Consider the following 25,447-nt stretch of genomic DNA (forward strand, 5'->3'; position numbering starts at 1 on the left):
ACCGTTTGTTTTATTTCCCCCTTTTCTCCCCTCTGGGAGTGGAAATGACCAGCCGAACCTGCCGGGAATATTTCCCAGCTCCGCAACTCCCACAATCTCTGCTCTTGAACTGCTCCCATTCACTAATTGACCAGATATCCCCAGGAGCCAGCTTATGTCTACGGTCACTCATCAGTCTAAAGATGAGTCCTGACCCGAAACGTAATCTGTCCGTTCCCTACATAGGTGCCTGTCCCACTGAGTTCCTCCAGCACTATGTTTTTATTCCCATGGGCATCCTAGTTTTATCCTATCAGAGACATCACCTGTCCTCCATGACCCCCTGCAGATTAGCAAGAAATGTTTCTCTCTCCTTCCTGTCGAAGGATCTTCAAACTGAAATGTTGACTCGTTTCTTTTCCCAGAAATGTGACCTGACGTTGAGTATCTGCAGTATTTTCGGTTTTTATCTCTGGTTCATAGGAATTGCGTTGGTATCAAAGTTACGGTACAGGGTCCCATTAGATCATAAGATGATGTAATAGGAACAGAATTAGGCCATTCGGCCCATCAAGTCTACTCCGCCATTCAATCATGGCTGATCTATCTCTCCCTCCTTACCCCATTCCCACTTCTACCTTCTCCCCAGAAACTCTAACACCTGTCCTAATCAAAAAACGCCTTTTAAAAAATATATAACACCCTACGCACTTTCTCATGGTTCAAATAACCTCTCAATCAGAAAATTCAACAATGCTCCTGGAAAGCAAAATTGGTAAATGGCATTCTGTGTACGTGTGAATGGCTCTGTTATCACTATTCCATAGCCATGGTTACAAGTAGCAAAAAAAGACGCACAAAAAAAATGCATCACAATGAGTGTTTTAGGACAGGAGGTGTTCAAGAGGCTTTTGAAGTAGGTCAGGTTACAGCAGACATCATTTATTTGCTAAACTGTGACCAAATTGACTTCTGCAGAACAAGGCAGAGGTGGAAAAGCCAACCCTTACAAAAGGCAATGAAACTGTTGGTAAGACTTGCATGTGTTCAGATGAAGAATCCCAGGTTTGGGTGTGGCTGTACAACATAACCTTCCACGAGAAGCAGAGGTGAGTAATGTCCAGCTACTGGGGAACACTCTTGTTATGTCACAAATCAGAACAATTTTTAAACAAGATGAAAATGTTATCACTGCACAGTCTGTGCTGCTAGTCAAAATAGAAACACACTCATAATATCTGTCTTTAATGCCCGATAGTGGCAGAGTCACATAGTGTAGAAACAGGCCCTTCAGCCCACTGAGTCCATACTAACCACTGAGCACCCACAAATAAGTATGTGGCAACTCTGCTTGTTTACCTGTGACATAACTAAAGATTATGAATCTTCAACCTCATTAACAAAAACCTCAACAGAATGAAACTTGTGTTTGATGTATTTCAAGAACTTATTCAATTACAAATTCCCCCAAATTAAACGTTTGGGATCATTGTTTGGAAGAGCAGAGGTGGGGGAAAGGGGAGTGGTGCATAATTCCAAAAAGTAGGCTCAAAATTTCTAAAACTAGTCATAATTCAGGCTTATCACACAAGTGGTGCCAGTGTTTTTGGGTGGCTCCAGTTCCTGGAAATTACACATTATTCCACTGGGAATTGAATTTCATTTCCATGTTGGAGTACAGAAAGATCTTTCCCATCACATAATTATTCACAAAACTGTTACTATTCTCTGCTTTTTGCAGCTGTACTTTAAATAGTCTTAATAACTATTGGAAATATATTTTAAGGAAGTGTAGAATAAACAGTCATCTTATATCTTACAGAATATCTTACATTAGATAGACCAGGGAAAGAACAACCAAGATTTCACAGTATGACGTGCACCATGCCGTATAAAATGCAGCAAACTCCAATGTACAATAAACAATAGGCATAGTTTTCCAAGATATTTATTCTACACTGTTTTGATATTCTCTACAATATCCAATGCGTGTACAAATGTTTCAATAAGGAGCATGATGTTTCAATAAGTAAAGTGATGTATCTCTGTAAGATACATCACTTCATAGTCTATTGGCCCAAAATTCTCCAAATGCACTTTAGTGAGAAATATGCTAAAAGCGTGCAGTACCATTACACATAAAACTATACATAGTGCTCAAACTAAACCACTGCAGCATAATTTCACAGCTGAAAGATTTTACTTTGATCTTTATTTGTTAGCACATCATAGGCAACACTGGGAAAAGTATACATATTCTTTGATAATGTGGTGGCTAGGCTTCATTGTTGACCACTAAAATTCTCAAGATTATTCTATTTATTAGAGGTACGCACTGACTACCTTAAACGTGCCCACAAAATGGAGTATAACACTGAGGGCTGGGCAATGAAAATGTTAATCCTATTCAACTCACTGAAACATTCCCTCGCAAGGTGATAAGCCATGAGGCCTGTCGCCCAAAGACCAGAAAATAAACATGTAACCTGGAACACCTGAATATTAGGTACTAGACCAAGTGGACCAGTTGGGCCCATTCCTCGTAGGGTTTCCATTGTGATCTGGGAAAATCATGTTTTTCTTTAAAATAAATTGCTTTAAAAAAATAATAATAATCTCAATGAAATAAAGATCCTGTGTAAAATAAAGCGTTGGGCCCATTCCTCGTAGGGTTTCCATTGTGACTTAGGAAAATCACGTTCCTTCTTTAAAATAAGTATGCTATATAAAATAAAGAGGCCGAGATGGATCCGAGGTCTTTCCCAAAAATGGGCAGCCGGGCGGGGAGTGTCTCCCGGGGCCGTCGGAGGGTGAGGGAGGACAGGGAAGAGGTGAGGTTATGTTGATTGTCAAGCTAAATTGTTCTGACACATTTACTATTCAAATGGGTCAACAAAAATAAGGAAGGGGTTCATTGGAAATTAAGGTGCTTTGAAAACAGTTTACTTGCTTTCATTGAATTCTCTTCACAGCTTCTTCAATACTAGTTGGAATGGAAGTTAAACAAATATTCTGGGTACATGAAGGCGAGAAAGTGTCTCTGCAAGCTTAGAAAGATTTCCACTGATAGAGAGAAACATTACCCAAACAGGAATGCATAGCTACACCAGCAAGAAGAAAGTATACCTCCGATATTCGTGAGACGTAAGCCTGTATAGAAGGTGAATTTAGACACGAGCATAGAATCCAGGAGGACTGGAAAATACAGGCCCATGAGTTAATCAAAAAGATAATGTCCCAAAGGAACTCAAGGCAACCAGTTCATCCAGACAAACCGAGAAAAAAACCTGTAACTACAAGAATATAGATCTTAATTTATTCAACTGACTGGGCATAATATAAACAGATTTGTATAGAATTAAATTCTACATTGTCACCAGTTGACATCAATCATGGATGCTTATCTCTACTGTAAATTTGTAATCAACTAGTTAATGCTGAATTATCCACTTATCTGCTCTTGTGACCATGTCTGCTTCATCAATTAATCTTTTGCACACATAACATGCATGCAGGTGATCCCTGGGTTACCCAGGGCTGGGAGGAAAGGTTGTATTCTGAAAGATTAGTCCTATTGTGATTTTCATAACGCAAAGCAACATCATCTGTTTGTGCATCAAGGATGGAGAGATGAAAAAATAAACTTTGTGTTGATTTGTTTCCATTTTTTCTCCCACTTTAATTTTATCCAATATCTGAACATTTTGGGTAGTGATGTGTGAATTCGGTAAGTGCAAATTTCCATCACACAGGGGTTGCCTTTAGGCTGCATCTCAGTGCCTTTTAAGGTTAGTGAATAATTGCCAGTTCATGATTTTGTGATCTGGTGTCTTTTAATGCAAGCAGAAAAGGGTTAATCTGTTCATTTACCATGTTGTGCAGATCCTGATGGGAAATTCATGGTGTAAATGCTAATATAATTCAAGCCGCTTGATGTTAAACAGTTCAGGGACTCGACACAAGCATCATTAACTCCCAGGCATAGACTGGTGGATAAACCCCAGATGGTTCTATGACGAGCCATTAAAATGAATGAATTAAGGATTTATCTGGTACCTTTGATAAATTATACTGGCCAACATTTTTACACACTCCCAAGATGATCTTGGGGAGGGAGTTCTCAGATTTTGAAACAGTACTGAAGCAAGAAATCAATGTTCACTAACACTTGGTGCATGGCTTGCAGGCAATGGTATTCCTGCAGCATTTCACTATGTTAATCACTAAAGCATTACAAACTTAAATTACTACGCTAACCATTGCCTGCACTGATTTATGCATGCTTTGAACATATTACCAAACACATTATGCTTTCTCTTGCTGAATTTTCAGAATATCACGATTATGGACACCTACTCCCCATATTCATTCATACCAATTAATTCATCCATCCAACCCATTTGATTATTCATAGCCAGATCCACATCAAAAGATCTGTGAAAAACTAAAATAACTGTCTAAGGAATTCCATTATCTTATCTTCATGTACCTCCTTACTCCAACTGATAAACAAGTAAGTCAAATCTTCTCAAAAGAAAATCTTGAATTCCCAACTCGTGTCTCCAATTAGCCTGTGCATTTCTTCTATTTCCTCCCTACAATTCAGGTCAGTAACCTACTCCTACTCAAGAATTAATGTTTTTGAGCTCCAAATGTGTTGTCTCCAAATATCCCCCTTTCTGACGTTAATAATGTTTCCCTGAACTAATGTTACCATTTCACATCCACTATCTCCATCCTTGATTTCAATTTTTGGTTCTGTCCCCATTCAGGTTGGAATTCACCTCCCCGTTAGAGCATTCCAAGGACCACATCCGCTCTCATTCATTTACGCGTAAAAGCAGAAGATTTTCCTGAGCTGCATTTATCAGCATCAGATCAGAGAATGAATGCAACAAATGTAGTAAATGTCAGTGAGGCAGAGCACACGTTAGAAGTATCATCATTGCTCTTATGGGCATGCACTCTATTACTTCATACCTTGTATGTCATTCCATGGTGATTCATTGTACATCTGAATTGACTCAAGTTCATTTTAAACACAGACTTCTCCTGTACAGGAGTTGACTGCATGAGATGTCTAATCTAAGTAGTGAATGTATGTGCACTTCACAGAGGCGCAGCTGATACACCTACTGCCACCCGGTGTCACAGACCTGGGTTCAATCCTGACCTTGGCTGGTGTCTGTGTGGAGTTTGCATGTTCTCCCTGGGACCACGTGCGTTTCCTCCAGTATCCTCCCAAATCCCAAGACATGCGGGTTTGCAGGTTGTTTGGCCTCTGTAAGCTGCCTGTCGTGTGTAGCAAGTGTATCCAAAAGTGGCCAAACAGAATTAATGTGAATGTACGATCGATGGTCGACATTCACTTGGTGGGCCAAAGGGCCCATTTCCATGTTGTATCAATCAATCAATCAAGTGTGGTCCATTACTGTTCTTAGGACCGGACTCGTGAATCTGCTACCACTTTGCAGTTTCTACAAAACTGAAACTATTTAGCAGAGTTATTCCATTGCAATCTAAATGTAAAAACTCTCTCAATGAGCCTCTAAGGCTGCTTAGACAATAAAAATTCTACCATACAATTATTTCAGCATGGCAATGGAGTAAGAGTACTCAATGGATTTATGGTTCCATTCCGTCTAACATGTTCAAATGTCTTTTGTTAATCTTATCAGTGCCTTCAGGATGAATTGGATGTGATTTATAAATAAAGTCTGTTCGACTTGAATCTGTGCAAGCTTCTTTGCTTTCACGCCTGCACACCCACAAATCCAACATTACAAAGAACAGATAAATAAACCTGCGCATAAATATATTCAAATCCATAGCTTATTTGGATTATTAAGCATATTGCAGCAGAAAATGCTTAATGTTTGCAAAAATAATTTTTCAATTCATTTTTCAGAAGCCCATCATTTATTACCGAGCTTAATTGCCCTTGAGAAGATGGTACTGAGCCAATGTATTAAGTGGTGCAGTCCTTTGGGTGAGGTGACATCTTGATTATAGTATTGGATGGGGAGTTTCATGGTTTAACCCTGGCTACTATGAAGAAACAGCAATGTATGTCCAAACCGGGTTTATGTGCAACTTGGAGGGGAACCTGCAGGGGTTGGTACACTCATGTACTTGTTGCCTTTGTCCTTTATGGCAGAGGTTGCAGGTTTGAGACGTGACACCACATTAATCTAGCTGAATAACTTGAATGCATTTCATATACGTTGCAGCCATGGTGGTGGCAGGAACGACGGTTCAGGATAGTAGATGGGATGCCAATCAAAAGGCCTTCTTTGTTCTGGAAGGTGTTCATCCTCTTCATTGTTCATATAGCTGAAGTCATCCAGGTGAGTGGAGAATATTCTCTCATGCTCTTGACTTTCACCATGTCAATGGTGAGAATGTTTTGGAATTCAGGAAGTGGGTTAATTACTGCAGGATACAGACCTCCAACCTGCTGTTGCAACCACAGTATTTACCTGACTGACTCCAATTTGTTTCTGAGCCCAGGATATCAGTGATGGTAATATCTTTGAATATCAAGAGGTTATAAAGTCATGGAGTCATATAGCATAGAAACAGGCCTTTGTCTCAACTTGCCCCTGCTGACCAAGATGTCCCATCTATGCTAGTCCCACCTGCCCACATTTAACCCATATCCCGTTAAACCTTTCCTATCCATGTACCTGTCTTAATATGTTTTAAATGTTGTTATTGGACTTGCCTCAACTACCTCCTCAGCTCATTCCATATACCCATCGCTCTCTGTGTGAAAAAGTTGCCACTCGGGTTCCTGTTAAATCTCTTCTTTCTCACTTTCAACCTTTGTCTTCTGGTTCTTGATTCCACCTCTCTGGGTAAAAGACATGTGTATTCACCTTATCTATCTCCCTCAGCCTCCTGCACTCAAAGGAATAAAGTCCTAGTCTGCCCAACCTCTCCCTAGAGCTCAGACACTCTAGTTTTGACAACATCTTTGTAAATCTTCTCTGCACTCTTTCCAGCTTAACAATATCCTTCCTATAACAGAATAAATCAGGTTTTGACACCCATCTCCGCTATCTAAGATACCACCTAGTTTAATATCATCTGCAAATTTACTAATCATGCCCTCTGAATTCTCATCCAAATTATTGATATAAACCACAAACAGCAATGGGATCAGCATCAATGCTTGAGACACACCACTAGTCACAGGCCTCCACCCTGAATGACAACTTTCCACCATCACCCTTTACTTCCTTCCATTAAGTAAATTCTCCATCCAGTCAGCTAGCTCTCCCTGGATCCCATGCGATCTACCCTTCCGGAGCAACCTACCGTACAGAACTTTGTCAAGTGCCTTGCTGAAGTTCATATAAACAATGTCTATAGATTTGCCCTCATCAACCTATTTGGTTACTTCAAAAAACTCAACCAGATTCGTAAGGCTCGATCTGCCACGTACAAAACCATGCTAACTATTCCTAATCTCAGTCTATCCAAGTCCATATATATCTTATCCCTCAGAATCCTCTCAAGTATCTTGCCTATGGTGATGTTAGGTTTACTGGTCTTTTGTTCCTAGGCGTTTCCATGCAGCCCTTCTTCAATAGAGGCACAACATTAGCCACTCTCCAGTTTTCCAGCACCTCACTTGTGAGAGGTGCTGATTCACATATCTCAGCCAGGGCTCCTGCAATTTCTTCTCTAGCTTCTCACATTGTCCTCGGATATATCTGACCAGGCCCAGGAGATTTATCTACCTTCATATGCCTTAGAATGTCCAGCACATCCTTATCCGTAATATGGACCGTCTTCAAGACATCTCCATTAACTGTCCGAAGTTCCCCAATCTCCACAATGAAAACAGAGGAAAAATATTCATTGAGAAACTTGTCCATCTCCCACCTACTCCCTTTCCTTGTGGTCACCCATCTACTCTCGTCCTGTACCTTTAGGCATAAATACCTTGCTATAACTCTTATCTATTAAGCTCTCATTCTTGCGAATGATCCTGAGGTCATCTAACTGCAGTTCCAGTTCCCTAAAGCGATCTATATGGAGCTGCACCTTCACTACAAGTGTACTTATCAGGGATACCAGCAGTTTCACTGACTTCCCTCATCCTTCAGGAAGAACATTCCACCATTCTACCTGCCATCTCTACTGCACTAAAATCAAAAGGAAAAAAAAGCACAACAATCACATAGAAGGAACAACACACCGTTCTTTTCATAAATTCATGGAGCATTATTAGGCCATTTGGCCCATCAAGTCTACTCCGCCAATCAATCATGACTAATCTATCTTTCCCTCTCAACCCCATTCTCCTGCCTTCTCCCCATAACCCCTGACACCATTACCACCTGTCACCCTCTGCTCTTGAGCCAAAGCCTCACACTTACACTTTACCTCCAGACAGCCTCTCTTGCAACATGGATACTCCACTACACCTTGCCTTTAAATTGGCCAATTTTAATCACTCAACCAATCCAGCAGCTGCCTTTTGAAATCTTCCGCTGCTGCACCGACACTGAAATAAACTCACTCAACTAAACCAACAGGTAGCTTTTGAAATCTCCTGCTCCGACACAAATGTACTCAATTAACAATACAAAGGCTAACTTTTTAAATCTCCTGTTGCGGCTCCAACACTGAAATGAACTCACTCAGCCAATCCAATGTTAGCTTTTTGGTTAGACTGATTAGACTCTTGTTGGAAAAGGCAATTGCCATGCATTTGTTTGGTGCAAATGCTACTTCTCTCATCAGCCCTAGCTTGAATGTTGTCTAGGTCTTGCTAAATGTTGGCTTAAACTGTCATTTGTACTAAGGAATTGCAAATAGAACTGAACATTGCACAATCATCAGTACACAACTCTGTATTATCCAATAATAAGAGTATCATTGATGAGGAACCCCTGCAATAATGTCCTCATTACGACACAGGGATAATTGATACCTACCGATCACAAGTATTTTTCTTTGTGTCAGATGTGGCTTCAACCATGTGTTTTACTAGGCTCCTTGATGTCAAGCATCAAGAATGCACTTGAACTTCGCCTCTGGAATTCAGCTCTTTGATGTATATTTGTGATGTCTGGAGCCCAGTGACCCTGGTGAAACTGTGCATTAGTGGGTATATTATTGTTGAGTAAGTGCCACTTGATGGTACGTTAATCAAATCTTTCATCATTTTGATAACAAGTGAGAGTAAACTGATGGAGCAATATTTAATTTGTCTTGCCTTTTGTACACAGAACATACTTTTTGTTTGAGCGAATTTCAACAATCAAAGGTAAGGCAGTGAAGTACATCACAATGTTGCTGAATAATACTGCTGAATATATGTAATATATGTTTCCTGACCTTTGTTTCAGATGATTAAAGTTGAGTATTTCAAGCTTCACAAAAATCAAAAACTCTGAATTTCAAATTAAAACTGTTGCAACAGTCTGATTTGCTGTAAACCAGATTTTTTCTTTTTTCCTGGATTCCAAAGGTTACACAATTGCGCAATAAGTTGTTAGCTGGAAAGATGTTCCATTTTTAGAATTACAAAATGTTTATGTTGCCTACATATTCAACATCAACAATAATGTTGGCGCGGTGGAGCAGCGGTAGAGTTGCTGCCTTACAGCGAATGCAGCGCCTGAGACTGACTACGGGCGCCGTCTGTACGGAGTTTGTACGTTCTCCCCGTGACCTGCGTGGGTTTTCTCCGAGATCTTCGGTTTCCTCCCACACTCCAAAGACATACAGGTATGTAGGTTAATTGACTGGGTAAAATGTAAAAATTGTCCCTAGTGTGTATAGGATAGTGTTAATGTGCGGGAATCGCTGGGTGGCGCGGACTCGGTGGGCCGAAGGGCCTGTTTCCGCGCTGTATCTCTAAATCTAAAAAAAAATCTAAATCTAAAAAATATCTAGAAAAATGTGTTGGAAATGTAGCTGATATAAACTACATCTATTTCAAACATTGGCTTCTGGAAAAGTGGAAGCAGGAAAAGCTGAAACAACAAGGGCAATTATTAAATGTTGGGACCACTCAGCAAATCATTTAATTGAAAATAGCCAACACAACACCAAATACACAGCGCTTGTGATGCTGGATATCATATCAACAGTGTCCATTTCCTGACCTTTTAATGCCAACTACTAATTGTATGGATATTTTGGTGTGAGATATTCATCTTCACTTTCACTGTTTTCCTGACATCAATGCCCAAAATTCATCAGCAACAACATTTTCAACCTCATTGATCAAATTACTCATCGAAGAAACCTCACCTTTCACTAATGATGAAGAGGCAAACCAATGTTCTTCAAAGATCCAATCAACTAAACCGGATCATATTTAAGCATAACAAAATGCTGGTGTAACTCAGTAGGTCAGACAGTATCTGTGGAGGTAATGAATATCCATTCCGCTCCACAGATACTGCCTGACCTGCTCAATCATTCCAGCACTTTGTGTTTTGCAAACGATTCTAGCATCTGCAGTTCCTTGTGTCTTCATATTTAAACATGCGTAGAATGCACACTGCTCACATTAAACCCTTGCATCATTAAATATTCTGATGTAACCATAGAAAAGCTACAAAACCCATTTGCCTAGACCAACACTCCTCTTCATGGATGTAAGAGACATCTATCTCCCTGGCATCACAAACTCCCATGAAGAACAAGTTACCTTTAGACTTAAATCCCCAGCTGCAGGAACATTCAGGGACTGGGAAGGCCACTACACTTTCTATTCCTCCACACCAGCTTCTTCCCCATCAACTCACAACTCATCATAAAAGGACTGGACAAGCTAGATGCAGGAAAAATGTTCTCAACCAAGGGACGACAGTCTAAGAATAAAGGGGAGGCCATTTAAAACTGAGGTGAGAAGGAACTTTTTCACCCAGAGTTGTGAATTTGCGGAATTCTCTGCCACAGAGGGCAGTGGAGGCCAAATCACTGGATGGATTTAAGAGGGTGTTGGATAGAGCTCTAGGAGCTAGTGGAATCAAGGGATATGGGGGGAAGGCAGGCACGGGTTACTGATTGTGGACGATCAGCCATGATCACAATGAATGGCGGTGCTGGCTCGAAGGGCCGAATGGCCTCCTTCTGCACTTGTTTTCTATGTCTATGTTTCTAACTCGTAAGAGGCAATTGGGAGGAGTGGAGCGGGCATTTGCCTGCAGTGCAGGTATCTCCGAGTCTGGACAATCCATCGAGAGGCTCTCCCTCCTGTAATGCCAGGCCAGTCTCATTTTAGAAAGAACATCCCTTCAGTGCAGAAATGTCTCCCCCTGTTCCAATCCTCAACTAGCCCCTTGCTTCATAAATATGACACCAGTAATTCTTCTCCCCTGATGATGTGATCCTCCAGCCTCTATAGTTCCCCATTAGTAACCCTCGGAGCACATTCCTTATCCTCAGGAATCACTGGTGCACCCATCAAGTAACCAGCATTGTATAGGAGCTGGACCAGTGTTGGTGTCATTCAGTGCTCTTCAGGACTGGCTGATAAGCTCCCAGCTTTGTCAAAGTGCTGGGAGCAGCATGAAATTGGGCCAGTAATGCCTAACATTTCTGCAACTGAATGGCATGCCACAAGGGAGCCTGATAACATTGGTTTTCAAATACCACAGAATTTCATGACCTTTTAAAAGCCTTTTAAAGCAGATCTATATCACAATGCTGTTATATCCATGGATATGATGTAAATGAATTTCTAGGCCAAATTCATACACAAAATGGTTACGTTAATAGGTGCTGACCAACTACACCATTTTCTGTTCATAGATGTTTCTCGCTATATTTGGTTCATCTTCCCTTAATGCATTTAAACAAACAATAAATGGCAACATAACTCATCATTGGGCAATTAGATATATACTTCAAAACATTCAGAATGTCTAAATATGTTGTTGTTACATGCAGAGTAACATAGTTATGTAAACAGTGACATAATATAGTAAAATAAAAATGCTATTTACAGTTCAATAGTTTTGAGTCATAAATTTTCTCTACAACAGGGCTGATTTGAAGTTTCTCGTCTGCATATCAACACAATAAATGCAACGATCACAGATGCATTTATTTCATTTGTTAAAATAAAGTACATATGCAAGTACTGGTTGAAGTTTTCAATTAACTTTTCAATGAACTTTACAATGTTTGCTGCAGTCCACAAGGAATAGTTGGCTGACAATAAGTTCCATGACCTTCAGATTTAGGTGTGTTGCAATTCTCATTGCAAGTGAGTTACTATGATTAAGTCTTAAGTTTGGGCGCAAAAATATTTTGAAAACATTTTTGAAAACTCAAATACAGGGAGAATGGCATGATCCACCTTACTTGCACCTTATTTAACGCAGGACTTCAACAGACTTTGATTATGAATAAATACACAATATTTCATTAAAAAATATAGAAATAATACATCTTGTCAAAGATCGGCATGAATATTTAACAATTTATGCATACTAAACTCATCGGTAATACATGTATAACACAACCTTTCGTCCTCGCAAACACTGGTCTCTCACTGTATAGTTCAAGGGTGCATGAAGCAGTGATTCAGATTCTCAGACATCTTTGATCATAAATGCTACAGACCTTTCTACCTGACTTTCCTGTAAAACAAGTCTGACAACAATGTACATAGGATCTGCAGACTATGACATTCAATACTTCGAGTGGCTTCCAAAACATTCCAGATTTCAACCAGAAATGCATTGCCACATTTGCCGAATCAGCTTTATTAGTTAACATCTCTCCGATGGTCTGAAGCGTCTTCATTTCAACAGTAGAACACCACAAGTATTGACGGATTCATAATAACCATTACCATTCGTTCTAAAGGGAAAGCCGTCTCAGATTTTTTAAAGCTTCGCGCCATTTTGCTTACAGACAATCTCACTCTGTGGTCCAGATTCTATTCATTTACTATGAATTGGGGGAAACATTTTGTGCAAAATTTCAGATTTTTAAAGAAGTACAAGCTTTCTATAAGTGTCACACTTTATTTTGAATCTTGACATTGTGCGCACAATAATCCAATGGTCTGCTCGGATTTCTCAGAAGTCTCGAGCCTTCCTCTATCTGAAATGTGAGTACATACCTCTCCTTGTTCCTGCTTTGCCTGCCAGATTGCTGTGTTCCTCTGTGAGCCGCTGCTGGTTTCCCCACCAAGCCCCCGCTTTAAAAAATAACAAGAACATAAGGGTCCTGCAGTTTGACAATACACGTCTTTCATTGTAAACAGGAGCAAGGGGAGGGGGAAGTAATTTTTTTTAAAATTGTTGATTTGCACTCTTGTTATAAGCCACAACTTCGCATGCACGTGCATTGCATGAATTTTGTTTATTTTATTCTTGTACGTTTCTGCATATAACCTTTACAAATCATCAACATTTAGCTGATTCAGACAGACACCCAAGTACTTAATTTGGGTTGGGATGCTCTCACATCTCATAACTACAGAAACACTTAAATGGGAATTGATATTCATATAAAGAAGACATATATATTCAAGCAATAGATCTTTTAAAAAAATAAATCATGTCTTAACACTTTATTTTTCCTGCACAGTAATATAAAGTCATTAGAAGCAAGTTAACAAAACCATTAACAAGTAGGTTGGTTGAGATGAATTAAATGACCTTCCCCTTCAACCATGTTTTTGGTCCCTTTCCAAATAACTCCTTGTAAGGATTGCTCAAAGCGCCACTGTGAACTCATTTGGGTATTGGAACTGATATTAGACACAAGGGACGGCAGATGCTGGAATCTTGCGTAGAACACAAATTGCTGGAGTAACTCAACAGTCAGATCGCCTCTCTGGAGGACATGGCCTGGGGAGATCACCAGAGGTGATGAGATTGGCCATGGTCTGGGAGGTGGTAGCCTGGTGTTTGTATGTGGGGTCATAGCCCAAGGATGGGTAAGAGGAGGTGTCTGAGAGCTAGTGCCTGGCCTCAGAACCGTCGAGGTCAGCCTGCCAACCTCAGCTGTATCCACGTATGCAACTGATATTGTCAGACACCTAATATGCAACACTGATAACCAGGCAAATTTCTTTCCGCTGTTATTTTTTAACTTTGTAATCGGATCAGGGTCCAATTTCATGAAGGAGAGATCTTGATCTTATGCCTAGATTTCACTGAGGTTGGTACATACATAACTGTTGTGACAGAAGCTAAAAGCATCTCTCCAAACCAGCTCCATTCACACGTAACCAAACACAAAGGAGAAGTTACATTTATGAAATACTATACAAAAGAATGTTTAAACCACATTAGCATTCACCACCGAATGAATACTTTCAGGGTCGGAAAAATATATCCATGCGACTTCCTTTTCAGGTGTAAAATGCGAATTCTGAATTTATGGGATGAAATTATTGGAAGATTTACAGATTGTTAACAGTAGGAGGAATATTTGGACTTTAGAAGTGTAGCGCAGAAACAGGCCCTACGGCCCAACGAGTCCGTGCTGCCCAGTGACCACACTGTACACTATTTATTCACAAAATGCTGGAGTAACTCAGCAGGACAGGCAGCATCTCAGGAGAGAAGGAATGGGTGACGTTTCGGGTCGAGACCCTTCTTCAGACTGATGTACACTAGCACTATCCTACCTGTACCCGTCACTTCTTCACCCTGTACACTAGCACTATCCTACATCCTAGGAACAATTTTACCGAAGCCAATTAACCTACAAATCTGTACATCTTTGGCGTGTAGGAGGAAACTGGAGCACCCAAAGAAAATAGACGTGGTCACGGGGAGAACGTACAAACTTTGTACAGACAGCAACTGTAGTCAGGATCAAACCCAGGTTTCTGGCACTGTAAGGCAGCAACTCTACCGCTGCGCCAATGTGCCGCCCCAGATATAAAGTTAAAAAGAGGCAATTGCTTTCAATACCTTAATAAAGGCAAACATTAATTTACATGATTACACGTCCCTCACAGCGAGAGTCTTCCTAACTCTGAATAGTTTTACCTGCCCAGTTATGACACCAATGACAAACATGTAAAAAAAAATTAAAAATTGAAGAGTGAAATCAGAGACAAACCCCCCAAAAAATGCAATAATAACTTTTTGAAGCTGATTTTCAAAGAGTTAGCAATTCAAAAGACTCAGTAATTAGTGGAAGCCTCACAGAGATCAATGATTGGGCCTCTGTTCAGAAAACCTGCTCTATGTCAATACATCCAAGTTCAGTTCAGTTGCTGCATCGGGAGGTGCAATTTAATTGGAGCCAATAACTGTTTTCACTTCTGATCTGGACTCCACTCGCTGATATGTTTTACTAAAACAATTTTCACCTCGACTTTCAGCAATAAATGAAAACAGTTGCGAAAAAACAGCTTCGAGTAGATGGCAAATATAATCATAAGGTGTAACAAAATAGTTTTATCAAAGGGACGTGCTATCGAACAGCACTTTATTTTAGTGCAGAAATCTCACTGATTAGTTGGAATCAGTGGGCAAGCACAGCTAGGTTCCAGGCACAGCAACATGTTATAGATAATTGGCCAGGATTTTGATCATACACCTAATCTAAAGGACAAAGCAAAATAAATGATAAGTGCAACATCTCGCCTAAAAAAGTAATACCTCCATTAATACTTTTCCAGAATATCAAGTTCCAGGCGTGGACCCGAATCTATAATCTCTAACCCAAAGGTGAAATCAACGTATCGTATTACACTCCTGTTTTAAAAGACAGCTTTACCACTGTAGTCAGTAAGAACAAGGTTAACATCATAGAACAGCTATTTTAATCTGCACAAAAAGAGAAAGCCTCACCACTTGATGAAGGTTTATGTTTTGCTTTTAAAAAATTCTCTCTCTTCAAAGGCTGCCTCAACTGTTGAATATTTCCAGCATTTTATATTTATCCACACATCGCCTGCTTGATTTCCACTCCCAGGTAAAATTCAGGGCGTCACCATAAATTGCACTGAATTTTTTCATCTTAAGTTTGAAGTGCAATACCAGTGCTGCATTTTCTACTTGGCTCTATCATCGAGTGTTGCTACATCAATGTAAAGTGACAGCGTTTGGCAATAAGGCACTCCAATGCCTTATTCCCAAACGTTACCTGACTGAAGGTTAGCAGTTCCAGATTACAGTGGAGGTGTTATTCTGTGATCTCTTTCATTAGAGGAGGCACCTTAAGACTAAAAAAACTGGAAATTCAATACAGATTTGCAGGGGATCTGGGAGTAATTGGGCGACGTGAGTGTAATGAATGCTTCAACACATTTTCATTGTAAGTGACTAAGTTTTGCTGTGCAAGAAACTAATGCTCAGTCTCTTTCAATTTTGCTGCCAGCTGTGTAAACAGACAGGCTAAGGTGCTCAACATTCTGAAGTGTGGTTCACTGAACTGGTCCCCTTTAAGAGGAAATGTCAAATTAAAGCACACAGCTGGAAATAATCTTCAATCATAATCAAATCTGCAACCGTGGAATTTTTACAACCATTTGTTCCCTTGTTCCAGTTATTTTCAAATCAGTAGCTATCAGATCTGATGAAAAACATCAGACAGAAAGGCATATTTCTCGAAGCCCAGTGCTGCTTATTCGTCCTCTTTTAACTTGTCTTCAAAGCCACTTTTGTAAAACAACAAAGCGTGATTACCCCCAAATGATGAAACTTACTTTAATAAATCACAGCCAAAGGGGGAAGCTTAAGCTGCTGTAAAATACATTTGATGCCAGGCCAGGAACAAATGAAAGTCCAGGCGTGGGAACATTGCTTTTCCTTCACGTTCTGCCACGCACCAGCCTTGCTTTAACCACAGTGATCACTGCAAAGGACTTTTTCCAAACAGCAAATGAGATGTGGGCAGTAATATTTAAACAAGATCAAAGGAACATGATGATCAATTCGATTTGGAATTGCAATTCCCCCCCACCCACACACTAACCTCCCCCATACCCCTCCCACTGTCCTTTCAAGCTGGGGTACAGGTTGGTGAGCAGTAGTTTCCTGCCGATTCTTAACCCCATGTCAGTCCTCTTATTGAACCTCAGTACTGCCATGAGAGCTAGGTCTGATCCCTTCCCAACTTCATGTCCATACAGTATATCTGCCAGCAGGGGCCACTGCACAACAGGGTGAACAGGCAGCCAAGGCCGACTTGTCCTGCACTTCACCTCGAGCGGCTGTAACCAAACCATTCTATCCTTACTGCCGTGCCAGCTACAACAGACACACTCTCCCAAGGAATAGGGACTGAAGCTGGGACCATCCGGGTGTGTGGACAATCCCAGTGAGCCACAGCTTTTGATTCTAGTCAAGAAGTTAACGCAAGAGTATTTAACATTACTACATTTTTCAACCAACAAACAGTAATTAAGTGAAATAACTGGAGGGATTTTACCATGAAGAGTCATAAAATGCTCACAAAACAATCAATACCATAAAGTGAACTCTGGAAGACTGGCCCACCATCATTAACCAAAGGAATAGTGAAGCCAACCATAATATTTAATTGAAAATAAAAATATGATCACTAAATGAAATGCATTAGAGAACTGACGAGAACACTTTCCCAAGGATGGGGGCATTTAATTGTCCAATCATTGCATTAGAAGTGGTTGTCCACAAGTGGAATTCATAGCCATTAGATAGACACAAAATGCTGGAGTAACTCAGCCAGACAGGCAGCATCTCTGGAGAGAAGGAATGGGTGATGTTTCGAGTCGAGACCCTTCTTCAAGCTGATCATAGGCATTAGTCAGTGTGTGTCTTTGAGCCATTGTTTGCTCCAATTAACTTCTACCTATCTCACATTGAGTCACAATAAAGTCTGACGCAGACATTTAGAATAGGTTCAGATCTGGCTAGAAAGGCTTTGCTCTCTTCTGCCACAATTATTAAAAGAATGTATAAACTATAAAATAATCTCAGGTTAGAAAATAATCTTGGATGATCTAAAGGAGGACAGCTATGCAAATAAATCTGTTCATATTGCAGCACTGTCTTCTTCATGCATTGTCATAGCTCCAATGGCAAATGCGAGTGTAACTGACGACCTAATGCAGATGGCATCTACATAAAATGTGTCTTAACAACATGGTAAGCATTCAGAAGGTCCGGGCATAGTTTTTATGAGGCCAATAAATATTCTTCATTGAAGATAATGTATTTTTAATCTATAAAACATGAATGGATAGTATATTGAAATTGACAACGTTCAGTTCTAGTAGAGTGCGTTCAGATTCCAAGCCTCTAAGAAGTGCCCTATAAAACTGCCTGACAGTAGAAAAGGAGGCAGGGGAGAGGGGAGGGCAGGCATTCCTCACTCGGATTGGACAATGCAAATTAAAGAACTAAGGGGAGGATATCATTCTCTTAGCCTGAACATGGCCAAGAATCAAGTAAGATCAGAAACCCACTGTCTACTCCAATCCATTTATCTTTCCATCGACCATATCTTCTGTTTGACTCTTCCTTATTCGTCTACAGAAGCATACCCATCATCAATAAATAATAGGAAGGTTACAATGTCGAAATCACATCTTATTCTTAAAATTACAATTTCATCACAGTTAAGTAGTATTCGAGGTGTCCAGACCAGGAAAAGTCAGTTTTTACTCAAATCCAAATCCAAATCAAATCTAACGAGTGCACATTAGTCAACAATCATCTTCATGCACAGGTCGAGGCGGATGTGTTTTGTTGACCAAGCATTTACCTCCATTTATTTATTTTGCACCACTAAAAAAACTTAGATTTATATTGTACCTTCTGTAGCCTTGGAGCATGTCAAAGGCAACCAGTGTGTTAAGTGTTGCTGTGTATAGAGGCACACCAGACAATTTTCACAGTGCAGGGATAGAAATAATTGGGTTTCTGTCTTGGGCATGCTGGTCAAAGGTGAAATGATAGCCAAGGCAGAATCATCCCTGGTTTTCTTCAACTTGGTACCTTCCTCTCTACCTGATCGAAATCTGGCTGCCAATCAAGATTTCATGCAAGGTTAAATATTCCTGTCAGTGTAGCTTTTTTTTTTTTTACATGAGAACATAAAATAAGAAACAGAACCAGCAGAAACCCTTCAGCACCTTGTGCCTTCTCTATCATTCAATGTCATAACCCATCAGTCACCTCAACGCCACTTTCCAGCACTAATGCCATTTCCCTCAATATTCTTAAAGTCTGTCATTCTCATCTTGAATTCACTCTGTGACTGAGTTTCCACAGCCCCCTCAGGTAGAAAATTCCAACAATTCACAATGGTCTGGGTGAAGAATTCGCTTTCATATCATTCCTGAATGGCCAACATCTATGATAATTTGGCTTTAACCCAGTGGAAACATCATCTCTGAAACGGCTGGTAAAGTCCTATAATTGTTTTTAAATGTTTCCTCAGGATCACCCCTCATTCTTCTAAATTCTAGAGCATTCAGACTCAGTCTGCTTAACGTGTCCTCATTACAACACAAACTCCCATCTCATGAATCAATCCAGCAAGGTCCTACTTTCCTTAAATTGAGGGGATACATTTATCCCTTTCCAAACAATAGAACCAAGTATCTGCCATCACCATGGCTACATCTTTTAAACCATGGGATGCAGTGCCATTCATTTGTCCAATATCTTTTTACCTCTAACATAATTTCCTTTCAGCAGCTCATTCACCCTAGACCTCCACTATGCTCTGGGTTTTTTTAGGTGCATGAAGACAGGCATAAAATATTTGTTTAACTTCCCTGCAATTTCCTTTCTCTGTAGTGGATCAACAACAACTTTTGCAAATCTTTTATGTTACTTTTCTATGTAAGCTTTGACATTCTGTTGTGACATTCATCACTAGATTACTCTCTTATTGTACTCTATCTTATCAATTTATTGATTGTCCTTTGCTGAATTCTGAAATTTACCCAATCGCCAGGTTTACTCCACTTGCTGGGCTACCATAAACCTTTCCCTTAGACAAAATATGGTCTTTAACTTTCCTCATTGGCCGAGACTGGTTGGATGATTCAGCTTTAAAGAACAATCCATTTGCTGTATTCCATATACCAATTCTTTAAATGTCAGCCATTTCTTCCATACGGTAGAATGCAGTTCCCCAATCTACCATTGTTCATTCACACTCCATGCCCTCATTGTTTGTTTTGGCTAAATTTAATACCTCATTATCACATTAAAGTAAATGACATTCAATCTTTATAAAAAATTCTATATTATGATCACTTCTCTAAAGGCCCCTTAAATATCAGTTTACTCATTATCCCTTTTCACTGCAACACAAGCGTATGCCTCTGTGGCAAGTGCACCATCCACAGAGCTATGCTAAAATTGCCATTACAGTTGAAGTAAATGCAGCAAAGTCCAAACGAAAATTTGCTCTTCGAGTTGCAGCTTAACTTATAGAAACATAACTTATAGAAACATAGAAAATAGGTGAAGGATGCCATTCGGCCCATCGAGCCAGCACCACCATTCAATATGATCATGGCTGATCATCCAAAATCAGTACCCCCCGTTCCTGCTTTTTCCCTTGATTCCTTTAGCCCCAAGAGCTAAATCTAACTCTCTCTTGAAAACACATATTATTGGGCCTAATGACCAAGATGTTCCTGAATTACACCTTCTATTTTTTGCCAAAGACCATGTAACAGTCCGCATACCTTCGCAAATTCGATCCAATCGTTGCCTCTTCACTTTGTGCTTGTCCATCAGAGATGTCAACGGTGCCCCTTGAAGAATTTGTTCCACTATAAGAACCAAACAGTGTTCAAGGTGTTCACTAGTCAGATGAATCCACAAGAGTCCAAGTGCATAACTCTAACCCAAATCCTGAAAGGAGATTTGAAGAGACAGTAGTTAGTGAAACTGGAACAACGTGGATATTGAATATAAACCCTCTGCTAAGTCGGTGCGGTTCAATAAAACAGAAAAGACTTTTGTTAGGATGTCTCAATACAATTTCTGAAAAAGAACATCTCTATCAATCCCAAGGATGTGTTGCAAAGGGTGCAGAGGATGTTGCCTTTTGAGATTGGATAGGATGGGCTTGTTTTCCATGGAGCAAAAGACGCTGAGAACTATCCTGCCAAAAGGTATATCATTATTGTGGGAGGCATAGATAGGATAGAGTGAGAAATGTTTTTACCATGGTAGGGGTATCAAGTGCAACAGGGAATAGGTCTACTTCAGTTCAGTTTAGTTTATTGTCACATGTACCAAGGTACAGAGGAAAGCTTTTGTTTCCTGCTCTCCAGTCAGCAGAGCGATACTATATGATTAAGGTGCGAGGAACGAGTTTTATAGGGGATCTGAGGGTATGGTGTTTTTTTTTACACAGGGAGCGATTGATAGCTCGAACTTGTTGCCAGAGGAAGTGGTGGAGACAGATACAATCACTGCATTTAAGAGTCATTTAGACTGATACTTGAATAGGCAAGTCATACACGGATATGGACAAATGGGATTAATGTGGATGGGTCAAAAGGTAGACATGGAGAAGTTAGGACGAAGAGCCTCTTTCTGTGTTGTACCTCTCTGTGACACTCTGAGATTCTAATCCAGATTAGTTTATGGTCATAAGCACCAGGTTCTCCCACAGTGCTGTTCGGGACAGAGTTCTAGGATTTGGTCCTGGTCCTGGAAGGAGCAGATATATATTTCCTGGTCAGGCTGGTGTGAATCTCAGAAGGGAATCTGCAGGTGGTGTCTTTGTTTCTTTGTTTTTCATCACTAAACACCATACCAAATAGGAAACCTTTCTCTTGTACTGAGAAGGGTTTTCTCCTACTTAAAGAACGAAGACTGCTGTGGGGAAATGACTATGTTTTAAAGTTTAACTCACTTGAAGCTTAACCTATCCAGCCTGCAACAGGCCTTGTTTCTCACAAAAGGAAAGTCAAGGATACAATGGTAAAATGGGAGAAGACTAGAAAAATTATGGCCTTCTTCATATTTTTTGATATTTGCCGAGCATTAACAATTAAAAGCCTATGAAACTCTAATTTGTGATCAATTGAATAGATCAAGTGATGTTCTAAACCCACTCAATCCAAGACTGTGTAATGACAGAGGTAGGTTTTGGGTCTAAAATCTAAATTAACTTTGATGCAACATTCAGGGTACATATGTAACCAGATTTCATACACGTCTCCCTTTGGGGTATTTAATAACTCTAAGTAATATGCTATCACATTATGGGAAGATAACTCAGACTCAATTAAGAAACAAAGAACTGCAAACAGAGACAAAATGCCGGAGTAACTCAGCGGGACAGGCAGCATCTCTGGATAGAAGGAATGGGTGACGCTTCGGGTCGAGACCCTTCTTCAGACTGAGCTGTCAGAAGAAGGGTCTCGACTGGAAACGTCACCCATTCCTTCTATCCAGAGATGCTGCCTGTTCCGCTGAGTTAGTCCAGCATTTTGTGTCTATCCTTCCTACACAAAGAACTTCAGATGCTGGTTTGCAAAAAAAAAAAACCCCCACAAAAGTGCTGTAGTAACTCAGCAAGTCAGGCAGCATCTCAGGAGGACATGAATATGGGACGTTTCAGGCCGGGATTCTTCTTCACACTCAGACCTATCCCTGTCCTCCAGAGATGCTGCCTGACCAGCTGAGTTACTCCAGCACTTTATTTTTCCAGATTCGATTAAATAGTGTGACATTCAACAAAATATCACGCACTATGGTTACTGCAACTGTACGAGATAATCTCAGAAAAATCACAGTAGAGAAAGAATCATCTGACAGTTGGATTTTCAAGTTATAACACCTTTTACTTGAGAGACTTGAAGCTTGTATACTGATTAAACACAATTCAGCACAAGGAAACACGGATCATTGCTGCTTTGATCATGCCATTAGGAAGGTTACATTAGAATCTCTATTAGTGCTGGAGGTTGAGTGAATCTAGAATATATTTTACATCCTTTACAGTCCTAGACGTGTCTAATGTCAGATTCTCTAAACATCAGGCATTGTACAAACAGTGGTAATGGAGCATCACAACCAACCTTCCCAATTCACAGCTTTCAGAGTCCACAGTATTGCTTTGAAAGGTTGACACAATGATTTAAAAAGAAAAGCATGTGTTTTGAGTCAAAACCAAAATATATCATGCTGTCCCCTCCCCCACCCCACAAGACTAATGGAGCTATCTGAGAATCTGACACACAATTGCCTTAAATTTTCTTTGACTTAACAGGACAAAAAGAACCAATTTTTGGTCAAACTATTTTTGTTATTGTATGAACAATTTTCTGTGGTCTCAAGCCAACACTTTTTGCATGCATTTGGTGCTTAAATGTATTTTTACATGGTTTTCGTAAATTATTTTAGAATTTACCAACATTAAAGTTGCCGCAATAAAACTGCTGTAAGTATTGGCAGTGATACTACTTCAGTATTAGATCAATGATCTGCTTTTGCAAGTTCTGGCATTCACAATCTCAGTAAAATCTACTGCGAATTACAAATCACTTGCAACTTTAGCAGAGTCCATTGTCAGGAAAATTATACTTCTAATATGTTGATGGATGAGAATTTTTTTACAAATAATTTGAGTAACATATTTAATGGTTCAATGGTTCAATCAATGGTTCATTGGTTCTTTATTATCACATGTACAGTGAAATTCCTTTTTTTTTTGCATAGGTTCAGTAAAGTATTACCATACCCAAGCACAATCTCCAATTAGTACAAAGTGCACAGAAATAGTCCACTAAGACAGTATAAAAGAGTTGCCAGGTTTTTGCCGCTGTTTTCAAAGTCCAGTCACTCGGTCTTCTGGAGTGGCACCTGATCCAGGTGAGCCCCAGGCTGCTGCAGGGCCTTCGGCCTTCACCTTGGTCCGATTTGGCCAGCAAACCATCGTCCCTCTCCTCGTCTGGCCAGCCCTTGTGCCCTGGGGGCGCCTCCTGCAGCCGACCTTGAGGGTGCGGAAGGCAAGACCCAGGTTCTCTTACCGGCTCTTTGCTCTTCAACTTAGCATTGCCAGCCATTACCCAATTAAAAGTACCAAAAACTTTACAGAATAAGATATCACCTATCCATTGCAGTCCACAAGTGTATGCTTTCACGGTCTTTTATGACTTTATTTCTTCAAATAATGAACTACTTTGGTTTTAGAAGCAAAACAGAGTCCTTTATACCATTTTTCTGATCATACTTTTTTTTGTCCCAACAACTGCAGGAAAGAAATGATTTTAACCTCTGCCTTTAATGTTTTGGTGATCATTCTAATTTAAATCCAGAGAAGATACTTACTCCATGTCTATCTGATCAAACCAGTGTCTAACTTTGCATATCTTCATTAGATCACTTCATAACAGTACATATATTTAAAGCAAAGATAATCACCTGCAGATTTGGGTGTTTGCAAAGACTTCACCTGCACTGAAAAAAATCGGGTATCTCATCCAGTTTATGGCCAAGCTTTATGATTTAGATTCAGAGTCTTACAGCACAGAAACAGGCCCTTGAGCTTGCCAGGTCAAGTGAGCTCATTGTCATAAGCACAAGTATGGTGAGAAGTCCACGTACAATGAAAAATCTTGCTTGCAGCAGCTTCACAGGCACACAGACTCAGACTCATTTCTGCAAAGAACATAGTTGCTAAACAAAAACAAGTCCATGGAGCACTACAACCATTGTCAAGATAAAATTAGAGTTGTGCAGATTGATTCAGGAACCTGATGGTTGTGGGAATGTAGCTGCTTCTGAACAGGGTTTGTGAATTTCAGGAAGTATTCACATCTCAATTGTATCCGGACTTTCAAATGTGCAGGAAGGAACTGCAGATGCTAGTTTAAACTGAAGACAAGACACAAAAAGCTGGTCGACACAAAATGCTGGAGTAACTCAGCGGGTCAGGCAGCATCTCAGGAGAGAAGGAATGGGTGACGTTTTGGGTCGAGACCCTTCTTCAGACTGATGAAGGGTCTCGACCCGAAACGTCACCCATTCCTTCTGAGATGCCGCCTGACCCGCTGAGCTACTCCAGCATTTTGTGTCTACTTTCGATTTGAACCGCCATCTGCAGTTATTTTCCTACACAAAAAGCAGGAGTAACTCAGCAGGTCAGACAGCATCTCTGGAGAAAATAGGTGATATTTCGGGTTGAGACCCTTCCTCAGAGTTAGATGTTATTGTTTTGACTCAATTACATATCGTCAGCATCAAGCTTTGGGATAGGTTAGATAGATCCAAATTCTGAATTTGGGGAATTTTGTGGCTTGAGATACATGCGAAAGAATTGGAATTTAAACATTCTACGTGGCCTAAAAGGATTCAATAATACCTGCAGATAGGCACAAAACGCTGGAGTAACTCAGCGGGACAGGCAGCATCTCTGGAGAGAAGGAATGGGTGACGCTTCAGGTCGAGACCCTTCTACCTGCGCATGTCTAAAAACCCAAAAGCTTGGATTCATCTGCCTAGTTATTTAGTTATCTGAGAGGAAAAGAGCGGGAACAGATCACTGGGAGATGTTG

General features: G+C 40.2%; 1 protein-coding gene across 3 annotated transcripts in view; it reads right to left on the reverse strand.

Moving 5' to 3' along the window:
* Positions 1 to 25,447, reverse strand: part of ctbp2a (C-terminal binding protein 2a) — a 249,401-nt gene that overhangs the window by 126,150 nt on the left and 97,804 nt on the right. For all 3 annotated transcript variants that reach the window (XM_078413605.1, XM_078413608.1, XM_078413606.1), the window contains exons 2-3: positions 20,618 to 20,786; positions 13,082 to 13,159 (exon numbers count right to left, since the gene is read on the reverse strand). In XM_078413605.1, coding sequence (XP_078269731.1) covers positions 13,082 to 13,159; positions 20,618 to 20,666 — 127 coding nt within the window. In that variant the 5' untranslated portion in view covers positions 20,667 to 20,786. The remainder of the gene's footprint in view (positions 1 to 13,081; positions 13,160 to 20,617; positions 20,787 to 25,447) is intronic.

The sequence above is a fragment of the Rhinoraja longicauda genome, chromosome 16, assembly GCF_053455715.1.
Source record: "Rhinoraja longicauda isolate Sanriku21f chromosome 16, sRhiLon1.1, whole genome shotgun sequence".
NCBI lineage: Eukaryota > Metazoa > Chordata > Chondrichthyes > Rajiformes > Arhynchobatidae > Rhinoraja > Rhinoraja longicauda.